Source organism: Scatophagus argus, chromosome 23 (genome assembly GCF_020382885.2).
Source record: "Scatophagus argus isolate fScaArg1 chromosome 23, fScaArg1.pri, whole genome shotgun sequence".
In the NCBI taxonomy this organism is placed as follows: Eukaryota; Metazoa; Chordata; class Actinopteri; family Scatophagidae; genus Scatophagus; species Scatophagus argus.
In genome coordinates, this window is record NC_058515.1 from 8,526,505 (window position 1) to 8,547,943 (window position 21,439).

At 38.9% G+C, this 21,439-nt stretch overlaps 1 protein-coding gene across 6 annotated transcripts in view; it reads left to right on the forward strand.

The window, feature by feature from the left end:
- Positions 1 to 21,439, forward strand: part of LOC124054208 (phospholipid-transporting ATPase ABCA1-like) — a 131,361-nt gene that overhangs the window by 38,598 nt on the left and 71,324 nt on the right. For 4 of the 6 annotated variants that reach the window (XM_046379899.1, XM_046379901.1, XM_046379898.1 and 1 more), the window contains 10 exons: positions 1,042 to 1,264; positions 5,801 to 6,022; positions 9,368 to 9,572; positions 9,858 to 9,974; positions 10,592 to 10,763; positions 11,701 to 11,832; positions 12,463 to 12,602; positions 13,412 to 13,549; positions 18,487 to 18,701; positions 20,259 to 20,337. In XM_046379899.1, the coding sequence (XP_046235855.1) occupies positions 1,042 to 1,264; positions 5,801 to 6,022; positions 9,368 to 9,572; positions 9,858 to 9,974; positions 10,592 to 10,763; positions 11,701 to 11,832; positions 12,463 to 12,602; positions 13,412 to 13,549; positions 18,487 to 18,701; positions 20,259 to 20,337 (1,643 nt within the window). Of the gene's footprint in view, positions 1 to 1,041; positions 1,265 to 4,844; positions 5,068 to 5,800; positions 6,023 to 9,367; positions 9,573 to 9,857; positions 9,975 to 10,591; positions 10,764 to 11,700; positions 11,833 to 12,462; positions 12,603 to 13,411; positions 13,550 to 18,486; positions 18,702 to 20,258; positions 20,338 to 21,439 lie in introns of all 6 variants that reach the window. The other 2 variants (XM_046379897.1, XM_046379900.1) reach the window with 1 other exon arrangement.

Below are 21,439 nucleotides of genomic sequence, written 5' to 3' on the forward strand. Positions count from 1 at the left end.
GCATTTATGGAATGCAAGCGTAAGTGATATGTGAAATCTGTACTTTGTCAAAATCTATTTGATATCCTTCCTTCACTGTCTAATAAAGCGAAAGGAAGCACTTTGTTATATTGGCAAAGGAGAAGATATTGACATGGCATTTCGGTGGCATTATGAAGCCAGTTTAATATCACCTTATTGTGTTGTAACAGCATCAAATCATACATCATCTCTGGCATGAGTTGCAGCACTAAACGGCTTGATTGAGCTGATGCACCAGATTTATGAAGGTTAGCTCAGTGTGACAATAAAACCGTATCAATGGGGCCGAATCCATGAATATGACTCTGATTGTCTTGATTGTCCCTCCTGATGATAACATTTATATCATCTACAAAAGAAGTGAAACAGAGAAAGGACAAGTTAAGATTGCAGAAGGCAACCTTTCAAATGGAGTATGTGTGTAAAAAGCCATTTCTCTTTTTCTTATATTTCACTGAGGCTGCAGCTATTGTTTGAATTTGAGTTCATTTTATTTGCTCTTAAAAATATCACAAAATAGCTCATCACTCGCTTCCAAAACAAAGTTTGATATGAGCAATGTTCCTGTTTTTTTTTCAGCCCCCAGTCAAAAGCTCAAAGATATTCTGATATTATGCAAAGGAAATTATGATAAATTATCACAGCAAATGATTATTCGGCTTTAAAAAATGAGTCAGATTTAGTAATCAGTTCCCTAAATATTTTCTGTTTAATTTCTGTTTGGAATCGATTTATTATTTCAGCTCCACATGTTGCTAACCATCGGTGTTAATTATGTAGCCTTGTTCAGTCATTTAAACAAGAGAACTTACATTCTTACGTTCAATACTTTGTGTTGCCCTGACTGCTTCAGTAAGTACATTAAGTACATTTCCCTTTGTGCATTTTTATCTTCCCTTGTGTCAAGTGCTTTGAGTCCTCTATTTTGAACAGAACTTAACAACTAGCACCCGTCTGCCAGCATGCAGTCCTGTGTTTTTTTTTTATTTTTTTTTTTTGATTGCCTTCTTCTATGACCAGCTTCATCCAGGGTATTGGAGGCATGCTTCCCATGATGCTGGTACTGGCCTTCATGTACACTGTGTGCATGACCATCAAAAGTCTGGTGCTGGAGAAGGAACTGCGGCTCAAGGAGGTGCTGCGTGCCGTTGGCATTCAAAACGGTGCCCTTTGGTCTGCGAGGTTCACAGAAAACATTGTTCTGCTCACGATTCCCTGTGTGTTCATAAGTGTCATGGTTAAGGTCAGTGGAAAAGAGTCTCTTAATAGAAAGTATCAAAACACAAAGCATACAACATGAAAGCAGTTCATGCTTTTGAGGCTTTTTCAGACACATTTTTTTGAAAATAGGAGTATTACTGATGAATTCTAGACACCTATGTCACATACAAGGTTGCTTTTAAAACGTTTTTCACAGTAACAAAATGCTAATGTATATGCAGTAATGGCTACACCTTACTGTATCCAATCATTTTAATTTAAGAGGAAACACTAAGTCCTACTTTCACATAAGAGAGACATTAATTTCATGCAGCAATACCAAGAAAATGCATCCAACCAAACTGTCTGATGCTCTTGTGGGTCATTCAGGTCAGAGACTTGGTCATGCTTTGTGTTTTGGTGTTCCTGATGTTGTTAATCATAACCAGTTATTTAGCATGGAATGAAATCATTATCCTTAATTCAGCCTTTCTGGGCTAATTAATCGAGCATGCGATCAAAACTGCAATGAAGTCAAATTAAAATCATGCCAGTAGTATTTGCCCTTTATTTCCTGTAATTGCATCACCTTTTTTTCTGTGCCTTATACATTAAGAAGGCTTCTGTTATATAATTTGAGAAGTCAATAATTCGTACTGGGTATGTGATGAAATGAAAATGTATTATCTTTGGCCAGTGGAACGCTGTGAACTATTTTACGTTATTGAATTTGCAAGGTAATAACCGTAAGTGGGAGGAATAGTACTTCAATAGTTCAGGGAGACTCTCTTGTGTGTTGACCTGTGCAGTCCTGAAGCTTGTAATTTTTTAAGATACACTTCTCTGCTTTGCATGAAGAATTTAATTATAGGCAAATATGAATTCACAGTTACAAAATTTCACTTTTTTTTGTTTTTTTGTTGGTAAACAAAACAAAACTTGACCCCTCAGAAATCAAATGAACTTGAGAACCAAACAGAACCCAGGTTGGAGCCCTAAAGAACAATATCCAGGGACAACTAAAGTCGATCTCACCATCATCACAATTACAGTTTATAAAGCTCTTAGTCTAACACCATCAACCATTTGGGAAAACGTGGAACAATATGAACAGATTTGGTTAAATTCCCTGAAAAAGGGTAAAACATTTGTATTATCATTTTTACTGTTTAACCAATGTCCTATATACTGGAAGTACCTTTTAGGTTGTGAATGGTTTTTTTTAGTTGTTTATATACTCATTCCTCTGTGAGATCCAATAGCTTGGTTGGCTCATCTGTTGGAATGATCTTCTGCATAAAGATTGATTAGTAAAGACGCATAAAGCACAGTCATCACCAAAATGGAGACCCACTGTGCCTCAGGTGACATACGATGTAGCAGCATTATTATTGGCCTCCTTTGGATAGAGCACATCCTTCAGGGCTGCCTTGTTTTGCAGCTAGGCTTTGCTAATGAAATAAAAAAGGATGGTTATTTTAGATCGGCCTAATCAATTTTTGCAGTTTAATTGGAAAATGTGGCCTGTAAATAAAAAACGATATTTGAACAGCTGGGTGAAATGTAATTTCCCATCAGCCTAATGTGTTTGCAAGCCATCAACAATTTGTAAACATTAATAACAATAAATTGAGTTAGTTGAGTGCCTTGGAGGAGCAACTGTGAGCTCCGTGTGTATTCAGATCACAGGCCCATTCTAAATGATAATTTCACAGCCATTTTCAGCACATTAATAATAATAGCAAATCAAATGGTAATTATCATAAGGCTGTATCTGGATTAGGTGTGACAACAACCGGTTTTGTCATCTGCACCTGAGTCCTCTGTCACTTTACACTTGTTTTCTCTTCCATTATAGAGGAGCTAATGCATGTATCATCAGGCAGACTGATATATTTACACTTCTCCCACACTTGGATCCCATCTCAAACTAGCTGAATCGAGGTGTTTGGCAAGATCTTTATGAAAACTAACACCGATCAGTGATGATCAATACACATTTCCTTTCCTAAATAGCATGTCCTTGTTTTGACAACGTGAAACCACCTGCCAAATGTTTTTGTCATGTTTGCACTCGGTCATTAAAATTTGATTAATTTGTTGTGCACAACAACACTGAGCGCTGACAAAAGGATGCAAATGACGCCATTAGAGACCACCTTCACAGTTGGAAGACAGCTATTGACATCCCATCAATCATCCATGCACACAGGACTAAAAAATAACATGAGACATCATTGAGCCAGAAATGAAAACAGTGTTGATGGAATACTGTTTAACTTAACCTGAACCCCAAAAAAGTTGGGATTCTTTGTAAAATATAAATAACAACAGAATGCAATCGCTTGCAAACTAACTCCTTTTACCAGCAGTATCTTTATACAGTCATGTGTTTCAGTGGCGAACCTCACCCCATCCAGGTGTTTTTTGAACTTTCTACAACTTTCCCAGTCTTTTGTTCGAGGCATATTTACAACAATCAGTGAAGGGAAACCTGGAAAAATTGTCTTTGCAGTGTTTCCATTTGAGTATGTGTCAAAAAAAAATTGCATATTATCAGATTTAGTTTTATTTATGTTTTACACTGCCCTAACCTTTTTTGAAATCATTATTGTGCTGACGTCCGATTTTGAAGTACTTGTATAGTGCGTAAAAACTTATTTTTCATGCTACTTTTTATTTCCACCACCCTGCATGTTAGAGGAAAATGTACTTTTTTTATCAACGTATTTAATTGACAGTCAGAGTTACAGGTTACCTCCAGCTACATATTAAAGTGCTGCTTGTATGTCCAGATTGTAAGACTTTGAATAGTAATTAAATATAGTATCTCTATAACTAGTCAGTTGCCAACATACTTAACAGCATTTACAAGCCTGCTGGTACTAATGATAAACCTGTATTTGAATATCTTCTCTGGAAAAGAAACAAAGCATGTTCCAAAAACCTTGTATGCGACCTGCCCAGCACCAAACATTATTCAAAGTTAGCAACTAGCTGCTTAGCTTTTAGCAGCTATAGAGCCAGAGATTTCCCTCAGGAGTAGTGGAAACACAACAGCAAATGAATGTGTGATTTATTTGCTATTATTTTGGGCATTCTGTGAATTATTTATATTGCTACAATGGAGTGATGAAAGGAAACAAGAGAGAGAGATGCAGCAAAAATGTTGCGGCTCATGTGTGATGTCTTAACCCTTAAAGCAGAGTGCCCCTACTGCAAATTGATGCTGATGATGCTCTTCATCTGAATGTTTGCTGAAATGTCCTCTATTTCATTTATTAATTGTTAGTCAGTCAGTGTTGTGTTTCCAGCTTGTTTTTGCTGCCCCCAAGTTGACTAATGATTGACCAATTCAGGTTTAAGAAAGAACTCAGCCCAACATGTTTAGAGGTGACCTAATTTTTCTGCTGCCTTAAGCAGTCCTGACCAGAAGCTGCAGATGACCCCTTCTTTGGCAGAGGAAAATAAAGTAGAGCTGATATAACACCCTGACCTTGGACCTGGGATGTTAGTAGACATGACCGCTACCCCCCCACTGCCCCCCAACATAATTTTACATGTTAGTACCAGATATAAATGGGGTAAATGGTCCTGCGTGGTCTGGCTCCTTCACCCTTTAGGTTCCTCCGGACTTTGGCACGCTCCCTCCCGTTATACATGACTTTAGCCTGGATCTACTCAGTGGCCATGATCGTTAAGGCCATTGTCGCAGAGAAGGAGGCCAGGCTTAAGGAGACAGTGAGGATCATGGGCCTGAGAAGTGGCATCTATTGGCTGAGCTGGGCAGCGTCCAGTGTGCTGCCGCTGGCCATCAGCGCTCTCCTCCTTACTGTTATCCTGAAGGTGATTTCAAAATGATTCAACAATGATTCAAGGAGGACCCGACTCTGCTTTTAGAGAGTTTTGGCTGTCAAACCTTGTGCATTAAGGGGACTTTTGTTTAAAATAATGAAGATGTTAATTTGAAGAGAAACCTAAGCACTGAAATGAGGTAATTTTCCTTGACACTAACACATTTGTACTTGAGGAGTTCATTTAGTCTGTGCAAATTTAGAAGAGTTTCTATAATGAACATTCATACAGCTCCATGCTTACAGTGTCCTCTATAAGGTTTTTAATCATAATTGCATCCATTACAATAGCACCATTCTCCTAACATTTCAAGTGCCTCTTTGAATGAGGCTCAGAGAGAACCTCAGCATCACCACATAATGTGGGAGAATGGCTGGATTCACAAGTAGCTCGCTAAAATTAGAGAAGGGTCCTCCTTCAAGCTGGCAGAGCACAAGAGTGACATATTTAATGACTTTCAGATAAAAGAATATCAGTCAACCAGAAGAATGTTGAAGTGTATCAGAAGTATTGATAAACAAGACGTTTTAACCCTTTCGGAACTCTTTTACTCTGACTGCTGTGTTGTAAAAATCAGCAATGACAATCACATTTTCTGACTCAACCTGATTCCTTGATAAACAGTCTGCAAGATAACCGCTTCTGCCAAACCTTGTGTTTTTAGACATCAAATTTTTGTTATCCTGTGTTTTCTTGTGTTTTTTTTTCTTGGGTTTTTTCACAGTATGGCAAAGTGCTACAATACAGCGACCCTTCAGTAATCTTTGTCTTCCTGCTGGCGTTCTGCCTGGCCACCATCACTCAGTGCTTCTTCATTAGCGTCTTCTTCTCGAAGGCCAACTTAGCAGCAGCATGTGGTGGCCTCATCTACTTTGTCCTCTACCTGCCGCACATCCTCTGCTACGCCTGGAGCGACGTCATGGGTTTCCCGGCCAAGGTTGTTGTGGTAAGTCCGACTTTAGCTCTGATATGGTTTTTAATATCTTCCCCAGCTGTTATCATACTCTGAGGGCTGCCTGCATTTTGAGTTATACTCCTAGGTTATGCTTTTTGCCAGTATAATCAGTCATTTTTGTTCTTTATCATTTCCTTTTAAATTCAGTTTGGGTGCAAGTCTGATTTGATCTGTGCTGGTTGTTATAAAAGAAAGTGAATCCACTCGAAAGATTTGCCTTTATCATGTCTGCACAACTCTCCTGATAATGAGGTGTGAAGTCATAGGTCAAGTGAAGACATTGGTTTCCATTTGTTCTGACGTGTTTTGGTACAGACCTGAAGCATTCTGTTAAACCTGGACACGCTCAAGTGACACAAACATGAAACATTTACATAAAAGAAGGCACAGGGCAGACACACAGTGAGGAAGTTGGGAATTTTTTCCTATCTTCTAAGATAAAGATAAATAGTGCATCATTGCTCAACTTTCAGTGTAGCCTTTCTGTGTGACCTTTATGGAGGGTGCTGGTATCATTTGTCCTCACGCTGTCCTTTCTGCAGACAAAGGCTCACAAAATCTTGAATCTTCATTGCCATTTGTGCGTCTCCGCAGAATTTCAATCAGGTTATGTTTTCTTGTTTGTCAGTTTCAACAATGTGGTATCAGGTGGTGGTGGCCAAGGTAAACAGCCTCATGTTTCTTGGTTATCACATTGAAATGGTGGCAGTCAATAATATCTTACATTGGCACCTGACAGAAGTCACTTCTGCTTTCATCTTTCATCCGCGGAGACTCTGTAAACCTTGCTTTTGCCAACAAGCAGTGCCAAGATACTTGCTGAAATGGCTTGTCTTTGAGTAAGTCCTTTAAAGTTATGTCATTCTTTCTCCTCAGGAAACTTTTTTGTCGGTTTTCTTTTACAGACTGCATGCAGGTTAGGTCGCCATTTTACATATAAAGCAGTGCAGACCTTATTTAATCTCTTCAGAGTGCCATCGCTGGGTCCTCCCCTGGCGCTGGGATTTTTCTCCCCTGCTCCAACTAGATGGATAGCCCTCTAGCCCCCTAATTAGCATGAGCAATGTTCCTCTGACCAACCCACTATCCAGTTCACCCTTACACTTTATCAGAGATCTGTGTGTGTGTGTGGGGAGGGGGGATTTCTTTCCCACCCAGTTTTGATGAAACTACATTGTGCCAAGGCATACAAAGTCTCCCCACATTGTCCTTGATAATGAAGGCTTTAATCTGAACAGAATTTCAAAAGATCACCTGAATTTATTTGAGCAGGATTTGATTGCAGCTGTGTGCCAAAGGAGGGCTACAGGCAGTGCATCAGCGGGCCACTGTAACACAAGTCATAGTCACGATCCAGTTACATATCTACTGTGCTTTGACTATTTTCCCCTCTTTTACCTCCAGGATTAGGTAGAAACAAGAGAGCCAAGATATCTTTTATGTTCTAGAAAACCAGAACCACAGTGTCCTGGAAAAATCCTGCAAACTCATTTAGAACTTAAGAGGTTTTCCTTTCTGAAATCAATAAATTAATTTTTGCTTTTTCAGCATCTGGCAGCTGACTTGCACACATGGTCTTTGTTAAGACTTTTTTCAGCTTAACCTCTCTGACATTTAATATACAGTGCAGCAATTATTTTTATTAGATTTGTTTTGGATTTTTTGAAGGGTAGTACTTTTTTATTTATTTAATAGCATATAGCATTAATGCAGACAGGAAGTGAGAAAGGGGAGAGTGGGAATGACATGTAACAAAGGTCCCTTTGTTTGGTCCATGAAATGAGAGAAAACTATACATGCAGTTTTTCTTGTTTTGCCTGATCAACAGCCTGACCCCAACAAGGGAATCTTTTTCATTTTTCAACATGAAAAGGGCTTAAAAAAGTACTTGATCAGATAAATGGTATATAGCATCTATATTAAATTGGTTACTAGATTAATTATCACAGCTCTAGCCTCCTCTTTGTTATTCAAAATCCAATTCATTCTGAGAACCACTTTCCAGACAATGAGAGTTTGCACTCTGGCATTTTCATGTAAGACCTCTTCAGACAGAAACACATTTGTCTCTGTTGTGATCCTGTCCTTCATTCCAGCTCTATTTGTCAAAAATAGAAAAAGAAAGAAGAGGGAGAGAGAGAAAGAATGACCAGACAGAGCCGGGAACCCTGATTACTCTTGCTCTTAACAATGCTCTTTGTCTGCAGCCAGCCGAACGGTGGCTGAATCTGCAGTGTTGACATGTGTTCAATAGAGGGGGCTTGTTTTGTCTGCCTCCCAACTTGTGCCCTTTTCTCGAAAAGCAAAAGAGTGGGTCCTGTCGTTCTGTCAGCCGTCCATGCCGAGGTCAAGGATGGGTGCCCACTAGCCCCACTGTCATCCCTCATCCACAGACTCTCTCTTGATTGCTTGGCAGTGAACGGGCAGCGGATGACAACACAGGAAGTTGCTGGCAGTGTTAGCAGCCGGACTAGAGGTTTGGCATCGCTGCAGAGCTTTTCAGATTCTCTGCGTGGTAATGTAACATCAGGCAGACAGTATCCAGGGCGGTTCGTTTCTGAAGCTTCAGCAAATGCTTCTGCCGGAGTGAAAACGCTGTGAGCAAATGAGACGTGATAAAACAGCTGGCAGGCAACATGGCGATGTGAGTGATAGGCCGTGGCAGATGATCTCTCATGGGCAAAGCATCATTTGCGGTTTCCTACTGTATGAAAGACCCAACAAATCTTAGCTTTTAGCACACATATTTTACTCTTCATCTTTGTTCAGAATTCACAGTCCTCAGAGTTGTTCCGCAAGGCAACACACCAATTCCACCACACGGTGTCTGTGTAGATACAGGTAACAGTATGTCTGTCATGATGAGGTCATCAGTTAAATTTAGTAACTAAAGCCTAGCTGATTTTATTATAATAATAATGATGATATTTATTTTTAAAGTGTATAAAAATTTTGTTGGGGTCATTATGAAATTTGGAGCTGCTGAGAATTTGACAAGAAGACTGGCATCATTCATGTATTAATATATTAGATATGTGGCTAGTACATAGCTGGTTGGTTTAGCTTAGCATACTGAAAGGAAAACAGCTGACCTGGCTCTTAAACTGAATCATTGTGCAATGGGTAATATTTTAAACTAAGCTCCCATCAGGGTCAGGCATTTCCCCAGTCTTCATGTTAAACTCAGCTAACAGCTAACTCCAACAACACATTTTTAGGAAAGGGGTCAATTTTCTTATCTAACTCTCAGCGTGACAACAAAGGAACATAATTCTCAAAATGTTTGACTGCACATTTAACTTTGAATGTTTGTCCTTGCATATCTGTCGTTTCCAGAGTTTGCTGTCATGTGTGGCCTTTGGCTATGGCTGCGAGAACTTTGCCAAATACGAGCAGCAAGGCATTGGTATTCAGTGGTACAACATTCATAAGAGTCCAGAAGAGGGAGAACGCTACACTTTCATCGTGTCCATCATCATGCTGCTCCTTGATGCCGTCATATACTGGGTGCTCACCTGGTACATTGAGAATGTATTTCCAGGTATCCATGATTTAAGCAGATGAATTAGTATGATTGTATTTTTACACTATCTACCACTGCTGTGGTCTTCTGTTAAACTCTTTTTAAATGAGATGCCCCCACAACTCAATTTAAATAAATAGCTAGTACAGCTATCCTAACAGGCTGGTCCTAATGTCTTTCAAATCCACTGTAATTAAAAGAAGACATGATTTGTGCCAGGCCGTCTAGAGGAAACATGCACTGTAAAATGTCATATTCCCTCAGCCAAACTATTATTAAAACGTTCTCCATGCTTGATCCCAGGACAGTATGGAATCCCTAAGCCTTGGTACTTCCCTTTCACTTCATCTTATTGGTGTGGGACAGCCTCAGCAACTGACACTGACCCCGACTTGCTGAAGGACTCCGGAGCACAAAGAGGTAAACTTCCATAAAACTTTCAGTTCTCTCTTGGGGTGTGTAACTCTAGTGTGGCATATTCAGTTATTATGTGTTTGTCAGACTCTCAAGTTAATTGGGAAGTGAGTTAATTGGGATGGGTCGCAAACAAACATTAGCACCTTATTTGTCACATTGGGTGATAATAGAGCTTGGCGCTTTGTGGGGGGAAAAAAAAGGTGAGTTTCAAGTTAGGAGCTTGCTAAAAAAACAATTTCCAATTAACATTCAGAGTGAGAGAGCACACCGGTTATTTTTATCTTTTACTGCTTGGCAGTGTTTTCTTTTCACGTTTTAAGGGCCCAATCAGTGAATTTGACAATATGAATTAAAGGAATAAACACATACTGTGCATTAATTAAAGAATTCAAGAGGAGAAGCAGCATTTTTAGTCGACCATATTATTTTCATAAAAGCATGTTTTAGCATCATTAAATATCACCTATAATTTTGTTGGTAATTTGTGTTCTTTTTGTTTACATTTGGCTCATGGTTCTTGTCTTAAGGTATTTATATCTTTAAGAAATTTTTACCGACTTTTATGCTTGTTGCACTGTGCTAACGTGTGTGCTTACGAATGCGTGGATGTGTTTCTAAAGAGTACCTGGAGAAACCACCACCCAACATAAAGGCAGGAGTCTCTATCCGTAATCTTTTTAAAATCTACAAGACTGGAAAGAAGCTTGCTGTGGATGGACTGAGCATGGACTTCTATGAAAACCAGATCACATCTTTTCTTGGCCACAATGGAGCTGGAAAAACAACCACAATGTGAGCTGCATTTTTTATTTCTCCTGTGCTTTGCCACTTGGCTCAGTGTTCATGTAATTTCACAGGGTGCAACTAATCTAACTTGTACACAATGCCGACTGTACTGTAGCTCCATTAATTCAGTGGTCACTGCCGTCAAAGAGTGGCATCTTCTGAAAAGGCATTTATCACACAGTGTCAGCTGTTGTGTTGATAGTGCGACTTATCTAATTGCTGTTTTTTTTATTATTAAAAAAAAAGTATTGGGAAGGTTGGAAGGGGTTCAGGATGACAGAAAATAACTGTAACCCAGTGGCCCAGAAAGAATGAGCGAGAGAGAGAGAGAAAGAGAGAGAGAGAGAGAGCAAATGATGCAAGACTAAGGCCTGAAAGGGAAGACATCCGCTCTGAGCGACTGTAACGAAATATAACAGGGCACAATAACAGAAGAGGACAGAGGAAGGACTCTGTCACACACAGTGAAGCTGAACGCAGTGAACCTATCAATCTATGAGATACTGCGTCACGACTGAGCTTGTGCACATATTGTTTAAAAAAAAAAAAAACATCATGAAACTTTGGATTTTTGGTGTTTGCTGCTTTTCTGCCCATCTTTCTGAGAAACTGATACATAATTAATGACCTGAAACTGAATACAAGTTAATGAAGATGATCTCAATAGTCATCAGAATAGCACCGAATCTTGTGATACTGCATTGCAGGCCGTGGTTCCACTTGGCAGTACTAGTTTCCTACTTTATAGCTGCTAAATTAGGGCATATTGATGAAGTAGGACATAAGATCTGTTGACAAATATGTTTAAATCGAGCATGGAAGAAGCCAATCAGCTGCTTTCAACTGCCCTTTTGAGTCCCACTGCATCTCTATAATTTGGGATTATATTATTTATGATGATGTCAGAATCTCTAAACTAAACTTTGTGTTTTTATCTCTGCAGGTCAATTCTGACAGGACTGTTCCCACCCACATCAGGAACAGCTCTCATCAACGGATATGACATCCGCACGGACATGGACGGCATCCGAAAGTACATGGGAATGTGCCCACAGCACAACGTCTTATTCAACGAGTGAGTGAATTTAGCAGATCCATTTTGTTTTCAGATGGTCATTGGTATAATCATGTTTTGCCTCTGGGGTATTTAAAAAAAAAAAAAAAAGAGGAAGAAAGATAAAACCAGATCATTACAGTGCAGTTTAATCATATGCATAATGACGGCTCAGTACTGGCTTATGTTTCACATCAACACATCATTATCCCTTTCCCTTTTTCTGTTAAAAATTAAATGAACTTTGCTCACTCCATCCACTAAATTTTTCCTAATAGCATTATTACCAGCCATTATTCCTTTTTTTTCTTTTTTTTTTTTTTGCTTCACCTAGATTCTCCTCAATTTCTCCCTCTCTGCAAACTGATTACCTGCAGCCCGACACAAGTCCTACATCATAATTATGTCTGAGCACCTGCAAATTACTTTCATTAATATTAATCCCAGACAGCCATTATGTTTTGATGAAATTCAAGACTTTTCTTTACCTCAGTTCACAAAAGTCCACTGAGAATGGATTTGCATCATTTTTCAATACACATTAATGTTGTATTTTGGACATTTCAAACACTTACATGTGAATAAGTGGTGATGCCCTCTTTGGCCTCTCATATGTCAATCAAACGGGCGTCATTTTTTTCACCTTTGCAGGCTGACGGTGGAGGAGCATATCTATTTCTACGCCAGGCTGAAAGGACGCAGTCGTGACGAGGTGAAAGCCGAGATGGACCAGATGATTAAGGATGTTGGTTTACCACATAAGAGGAAGGACCTTGCTAAGAATCTGTCAGGTGTGTCTGCATGTGTGCATGTTGACATGCTTTAGATCTCGCTGTCTCGCTGAAATTATGCAGATATGTAAATTCAGCTTGTGTTGTGTGCATCAGTTGCTCTGTTCGTTGCATTCATTTCCCGTGTGGAGGAATATCATCTGTAGATTATCCTTTTGTGTTCGGGATGAAGCTGCCCTGTCATTCCTCTGCCAGCACACGCACATGTGGCTTTCTTGACGCACACATGCACTATACCTGCGTGTCACAGGTTGTAATTCATTGTCTGGGGGGCATGAGCAAGTCCTGCTTGATAAATTGTCCCCAGTCACGGATTGCTTGTGAGCAAAATCACTGAAATATGACTTTCAAGGTTGATCTATGCTGACATTTCCACTACATTAGCACTACACTGGATGCATTTTGAAGAGCTCGCCATGAGAGTGGAGACCGGAATAACCCGAGTAGGGTGTATCTACTCTCCTGCCATCAATCATTTTATACCATGCAACAGACAATAAAACCTGGAGAGGTACATCTCGACACATTTATTCCATAATCACTTCCCAATATTCTCTCCATTTTCCATCTGAAACCTAATGTTGACAGATGGCTGTGAAGGCTTTTTTCACTGATTTCAAAAATGTATCCATTTCATCCATTCCATCCATGTCATGTCAGCTACATATATACATATAGACATACATATCTATATATATCTATATATATATATATATATATGCACATATTTGTTTTTTGAAGAGCTCATTTCCAAGACAAATTGTATAACTAAGAAACCATTCGCTGATATAGATAGTTCTGTCTTCCAGGTGGGATGCAGAGGAAGCTGTCTGTGGCCATAGCTTTTGTCGGAGGCTCAAAAATCGTCATCTTAGACGAACCTACAGCAGGAGTGGACCCCTATGCCCGTAGGGGTATCTGGGAACTGCTGTTAAAGTACAAACAAGGTATGGGATTGGCGGCGGTAAGAACCAAGGCTCTGCTCAAGACTTTGAAGCGTGTTTGTAGAAGTGACTGGAACAGACAGAGTGAATGTTTGATTTGTTTCAAGCTGAGAAACTTTATAAGACTGAGCTGAGCACAAGATGACTTTTAACTGGCATTGCTCAAATGTGTCCAATATGAGAGCTGTTAAAGTAATGAACCATCTAGACTAGTTTTTTCTTCTTGCTTCCTGTGACACTCAATTGTGGGTGGAGAGAAATCTCAATTTGTACTGGAACAGATTGAAATGGAAGTGAAGACGAGTAAATCTAAGAAGCTTTAATTGACATTGCTATTTAACAGAGTCCCTAATTGTCTGCCACATCAGTCAGCTTGTCGCTCCCCGGCCTTATACACTTTGTGGCTGCTAGTGGCTGTAAGCAGGACATGGACATTATAGTAACACATTCTCTCAACAGATGTCTAAATGTTTAATGTGCATTGAGTGACATTCCGCCCTCGATGTGTCATTAGCTTCTCTCTCTCTAATCAAGTCCTTTCACTCCAATTGGGAGGCGGAGATAACTCCATTATAATGAGAACACCCACATTCTGGCTGGTTGAATGAGTCATGTTTTGTGCCTCTCCAGTCCTGTTTGCACCACAGTGCTACTAAGGTTTGTCATTAAGCAGTAAGGGCTACAGGCAGTCTATTTGTATGGAAAGCTGAAGGCTAAAATTGGACTTAATATTTGCAGTTCTTGATAGCTAATTAAGTGTGCAGGTTTTTCCATACAGACAGGGTGACTAGATTGCCTTAAGTGGATCTGGTTTTGATTAAATTCAGAAGGGGCTTGTTTGGTCTTAAAATTTCTCATGGTACAAAAGAAGAGGGGCATTGTGTGCATGTGCTAACAGGTGAAATTAAACCCTTTGTGTACATGCCTAAAGAGATATCTATAAAATATCTTGTAAATAATATGGAATATTCAAAAATTCTAATATGGTGTCATCTTTGAATTTGATTATTTGTTAGATCTGTGAATTAAAATATATAAAGTTCATTATAAATGCTTCTTTTGTTATGTGTCATGAGAAGATTTCCATTGAAGGTTAAGATTTAAAGTAAAATGAGCAAATTTTACATTTTTGATCATTATCCATTACTTCATTACTATTATTATGCCTCCCACACAGGGCTATAGATATATATATAGAATATATAGATGATATTCACACAATTGCTTTTATATTTTAAGCTTTTTGCCTTTGACCTTGTGTGGTTTTGTTGCACCATTTTATCTCACCTGATTCTTTGATTGTAGTTGGTAACTTTACCAATTTGCAAGCTTTTACACAAGACACGCAGCATATTTTAGATTGCATAGCCAGTGAAACTTGTTATTCAAGGATTTCTCCCACTGACCTGCTGACTTTCTCACACAGTGGCCAAAATGTTAGCGCCCCCCGAAGTTAGCTATCAGGATCAACAGTTACACAGTTAAATAACATAAACCAGCTCGTGACCTGTCACTTGGCTTATTTACTTTGTTGTCAAACAAGCAGAGCAAAGACAATGTGGGAATCAGTTAATATTTTTAATGCACTCTGCCAATATTGTTGTTTTTCATTTGACTTGCTCAACAGCAGAGATATATGAAACTTGTATACATGCATAGTATATACACATAAAGTAACAGTCGTGTTGGCTTTGAAAAGAAAGGAAAGTTATTAAAAGAGTCATATCGATAGCATGTTAAAATTTAAAGTCTTTTAAGTTTGTTCCCATGCCTGTAAATTTCAGGTTGGATATTTGTGACACAACTGTTTATTGTAGACTCTGGTTGCAGTTGCATGCAATTTTATATGTTCTCTGGCATTTGTGAAAAATTGATCAACCGCACATAATACATTTTCCCCAGGAATACAAATTAATGTAGAGTTGAAGTCAGCGTTGCAGTATAAATGGCATAAAAATGCACCAGCCTTTGTTTATCCTGTGCGATCTTTCATAAATCGTTTTCATGACATGTAAAATAAATAAATAAAAGGGAAATGTGTTAAAATCAATCCTCTTTAATGAGATAAGTTGCAGAGAGGAGGATAAGACAGACAACTTTCAGCTGTATTATATGGAAGATTTAACACAGTACTCAGTCATCAAATCCAATCTTTCAACCTGTGCAACCTTCAAGCTAATTTTGACACATTCCTTGCAGTACCCACAGTGTGAGTTTCAGTTGTGCTATTATGCAGACTACATTTAAGTATGACAAAACTTGAAACCTGAGCTTGAGTGTTTTCTCCCAGCCTGTTTTCATTATATTTGGTTTGGCCCATTTGTTTCTGTTAATTGCACTGATAGGCTTTAAATATCAGCAAGATCATTTGAAAATGTACTTATCTGAAACGATTACGGGTGGCAAAGTGGTTAGCGCTGTCGAATCACAGCAAGTACACCCTGGGCTCCAGCCTGACGGTGTGTGTAGAGTTCACATGTTCTCCCTGAGCCTGCGTGGGTGCAATAATTCATCTTACTGCCGATGTACATAATATCCATCCGGCTTTACTCAACCACTGTGAAATCCATTTCTATCAACTTGATTTAGAGGAAAGGAAGCTAAATAACAGAAACCAGATTTTCAGCCTCACGTTGCTGTACGTATTGCAAGTACCAATTTACCTGAACACACCCAACTCCATTTGATTTATCACTTTGTGCTGTAATGCACCGCAACACACTATAAATCAGAATGCCTTTGTGGGCCATCCGCAGTCCAAACACATTTATTTTGCCTCCAACTCACTGTTGATGCAGATTTGATTTTTTTTCTCTGTAAACCACAACAAATCCCCAGAAAAATCATCTGTGACTTTGAGCATCCAAAATAAAATGAGCTGGCTCCGTCAAACTAAACCTCAAGCAATCTCCTCAGCCCACTCCCTTCAGAAGCATTGCGTTTTCCCTCCATATGTTTAATTGACTGGGTTGTGGGCATTCGTTCAACTTTCGCATTTTGTTGTAGTTTGTATATAGAGTGGATCCAGACTTGCTTGGCATAGCATAAAGCAGCTATACTTAATAAGAAGGGATGGATTTAGCAGCTCAGCTGGTGGCAGGGCACAAAAGGGGGTACTGGAGAGGGAAATAGTTGGCCAAGCAAAATGACTGCATCAGGCTGCTTTTAATGACCTCTGAGTGTGTCCTTGTCCCTGGGATAATGTGACCTGTGAGGATTCAGATTTAACTAGCTCACTGTGAAAAAAAAAAAAGCAGTCAGATTCAGCAGGGCCCCTGACCTCTTGCAATAAACACCAGCACATATATGGTGGAGAAAGGGTGAAACTCCATCCAGTCAGCTACTTACTGCCCTATTTTGAGATTAATATCCTTGATATTGCACTTGTCTCCAAAGGGAGTTAAGATATAAGTTCTGTGGGCTTGTTGTGATAACTACTTTTGTTATTTTGTCCCAGAAACAATTTTGATCACTATTATTATTGAAGACCATTTTATGCCACCGATATGATCGCATAATAATAGTACACTCTTTTTAAATAGCAATGAACTTTTAATTCTTGAGAATATTCAGACTTTGGGATTGGAATGTGAAACACATTATTAAAATATCATAAATAAAACCACAAAACCAAAATAATAATAATAATGATAATAATATTGATCTCAATAAAAACTGTTGAGGGTCATCACCATATATTGATAAGTTTATAAGATATGTACCATTAGAAATGTGTAATCAGATGATAGGTATAGGTATAATGTTTAATACAGGTATAATGTTTACCATGTGCACCATCTTAATTTAGCTTTTTGGTAAAGTATTATTGACAATGTTCAGTAGCAGCAACCTCACAGTGCAACTGAGGTTGATGAGAATGTCTCTGATTTTCAATCAAGCTACTAAAAATCAGAAATTTGACCTAATAATGGCGCAGCAGGAAGTTTTAGGGTATGAACATTTTTTAAGTTGATTTAAAAAAATCATTATGAAAATGAGTATATTTCATGGAAATCCAGTCAATAGTTATTATCTGGATCAAAGCTGTAGACTGAACAAGAGACCAGTCCAGCTTTTATCACCATTTATTGACTCTTTTGGCCTTGCTAATGATTAAGGTGTAATACTCTTAAGCGATCAGAATCTTTTCAGATAGTTACTGAACTTCAAATAGGTTTCTTCCTTTGTCACTTAATAATAAAGGCATCGGGTTAAATGTTTTATGCTTTACAACATGACTGGATCAAATTTTACTTAGTACTTTGTGATTTTGCTTTCATGGCGACTGCAGAGACATGACCATGCTGTGACTTCATTGCAGATCTATTCCTTTTTTCTGATTTCTGGGGTATGTGATAATTATTATGTGTTATCTGATACAGCATGATATGAAAGGATTAGAACACCTGTGAATAACCTTGCAACGCATGCTCTAGTTGTCATTGCAATTGTGCTGGGTTTGATGTCTCTCAAATCAAAGGACTTGCAGCACAAAAGGGAGAGCTGAAATAAATTGTGGTCTCATAGAAACGCTGGAAAATAGGCTTAGGGTGGCCTTTATCATAATTTTAATTTTGTCCCAGATTCACACCCACGCACTCCTCTAGAGTTTGCTTTGTTGCCAGGCGGATTAGCATGGGCAGAAAAAAAAAAAAAAACCTCACAGTGGAATCAACAATAAGGAGATAAGTGTAGAGACAGATTGTGATATTGGCTTGATTTTAACACTTTTGATCTGTGGCATCTTTTATTGTCAGGCTCCTTTTTCATAACAGCAGTTGTCAAAACAAGGTCCAAAGAGAAAATTGCTTCAGAAGGCCTATTTATTTTAAAATTTTCAGTCAGTGCCACGATGTCTATGACTCAGACACAAAAACACTCTTTCACACTCTTATTGTAGCCATTCCGGTGACATTGAACGAGTTTCTGTCTCTGTCCAGGCCGCACCATCATTTTGTCCACACATCACATGGATGAGGCAGACATCTTAGGTGATCGCATTGCCATCATCTCCCACGGCAAGTTGCGCTGTTGTGGCTCCTCACTCTTTCTAAAGAAATGTTTTGGCAGCGGCTACTACCTCACTCTGGTCCGAGATGGGAACGAGAAGATGACGGCTCAGCGGCGTGGTATCATACACACTCAGTCCAAAGAGGTATGAAAAGCAACTAACTGAGCATGAGCCAAACATTTCCTTCAGGGGTATGTGGAAATGCCAAAATATGCTAATCTTGCTTTTTGTCAGCTCAGTGTAATCTGCAAACTTGTTAGCTGACCTCTTAGCCATATTAAGTTTATAAGGCCAGAATATACATCTGTTTCATTCAGTTTTTTGTAGTACGGCTCCAAGTGACCACAAAAAAAACAGATTTTTAATTTAATTTTTAGGATCTATAGTAAATTATCTTTGATGTTTGCATTCCATGTGGCTCATACACAAAGATAGGTTTCATACTCTGCTTTTGGAAGCTGGTACTGAATTCCTGGTTGCTTTTGTTTTAATTAGGTATTTACAGATTTGCATAATAATTTTAGTTTTTTTTGTATTATTATTATTTGGCTATTGTGCCTTTTATTTGAAAGTTGATAGTAGGAACAGAAAAGAAACATTTGGAGGGTGGAGGGTGTTTTTTTTAACATTTAAAAATTTCTTTGACTTCTTTTGTTAAATAAAGAAAAAACACATGTGAATATTCCTCAGAGTAAGACATCAGAAACCATTGTAGTCCACATGGAGACACAACATTGGTTACATGATCTCATTACCTTCAGATATACAAAAATCTGGTGACCGTGACCTTCACCTGACCATGCAATTACCCTCCTGTTTTCATCCTGACGAGAATAACTTTACATAAACCTGATGTAATTGCAAGGGGATCATTTTTTATGACTTCACGTATCGAGAAAAGAAGCAGCAATTTCCTTTCGACACAGCGGTAACCTCTTTCTGGTCTGTTATTGAACATAGCCCCTTCTGACTTTCGTGAGTGCTCTCTTTCTCTCTAGCTGCCCTCCCCCTATAATGATCTGTGTTTAGTCTCTCCCAGCATGAGAATTGGCAAACGCCTACGTGTTGGATGATACTAATTGTCACCAGGGAGAGAGGTGATTCTCACTCTTGCTCGCCAATGGTGCCTCGCACACTTAGTTTTAATCAATAGGAGCAAATGAACAAGATGCACTGATGCCAGCAGGGCTAGAGCAATTACCATCAGTCTGCAGACTCTTTGAGGTGAGCAGAGTCATTTGTTTGAAATAAATAAATAAACATGCAAACACATTTGTGGGCGAGGTAGAATAGCACCCCTCCTCTCCAAGATGACGACTTTGTAATTCAGTGGAAGATTTTGCAATTACACAGCCAATATAACTCGGAAACAGAGCTGGACAAAGTTTGATCATCCCAATCTCATGGAGTGTGATTAAACTCCATTTACTGAATGTCATCAAGTAAGAACTGCTGTGAGGTCTATTCAGCCTTGAAAATATAATCTTCATGCGAGTGTATTGTCTTCAAGTGAAAAGGCTGTGACTTCAGGTTACATTACAGGTTGAGAGCATTACCTGTCTGGTCACATGTCTACAGTTTTATTTACAGCAATTAGGTAGAAACACAAATATGGAATCTGTTATTTCGTTAATGTAAGACAGGAGTTGTTGTGTGTACTAAGGTACGATAAAGCCTCTCTGATCCAATTCTGATTAACAGGAGAAATGCTGTCCTTCAAGGAGAAGCAGCGTGGATGATGGCATCGGCAGCCAGAGCTGGAGCAACTCTGATCCCTCAGGTAGAAGCTTTATCTCTGTTTCAGCCTTCATATTTCAGGATGAATGAACAACAAACTGGCTAAATATTTATCTGTCTTTATCTATTTAGCCTCATCATGTTATAGCTCTAGTAAAATTTGTATGCTGCTATAAAATACACCTAAACTCAGAGCCACATCAGCCTTCTTCAAAACTACTGGAAGCATTGGATAATGGGTGAAAAACAATACCAGTCTCAAATTAGCATGCCCATTAGCTCATAGTTTTCTTTCCACTCTTTCAGTAAGACACCACAGGAGTCATAAAGTAGCTGCTGCCTTGCTGTTAGACTGTACTGTTAGAGTGCACTTAAATGAAGGTACAAATGGAATAGTAGGGTCTTTAGTGTTTAGTAGTGGGAGAGAGTTAGAAGCTTCATGAGCGCTGAAAACTTTGAGATAATATAGAATATGTTTTTTTAAGTTTTCTTATAAGTTGCTGATAGCACATTCATGTGACTGGCGCTGTCTCTCGGAACTACTGTCCACTTTTCCAGAGACTGCTGGTGTTCAGTAGAAGCTCTGAGCCCCAATTTTCCACCAACATAACAAATAGCAGCAGAGTTGGTTCTTCAAATTCAATACAAAATTTTCCAGACAGTAGAACTTGTAGTTCCTGTTATATATGAGAGAGTTTTAGCTGTGATGAGACAGGAGAAGTAATGCCTCATCTTTAACCTGGAAAGCATCACCAAATGTAGTGAACTTTTTCAGCATCACATCAGATACCCCACTCATACCAAACTACGATTGGCCTTCACACAAGTACCACTCATTTACCAAGCTCGCAACTCAAAGAACTCTGCGTCATTATGTCAACATTGGGTTAGCTCAACTGATGTACATTAAAACCAAAACATTGATCAAATGGAGTAAATGGAGATCCATCTTTTAAATTTAGGTTTCTTCAATACATCCGATGATAAAAGAATAATCCAACCCCTCTGAGTCGCTCATCAGTCTTATAATATTCGATGAAATATACAAACTGATGGATTCAAATTAATATCCACAATATCTTTAATAACCAAATCGGTCCAGAAAGCATGGATCAGTGCGTGTTTATTTCCACACTTTTGACAAG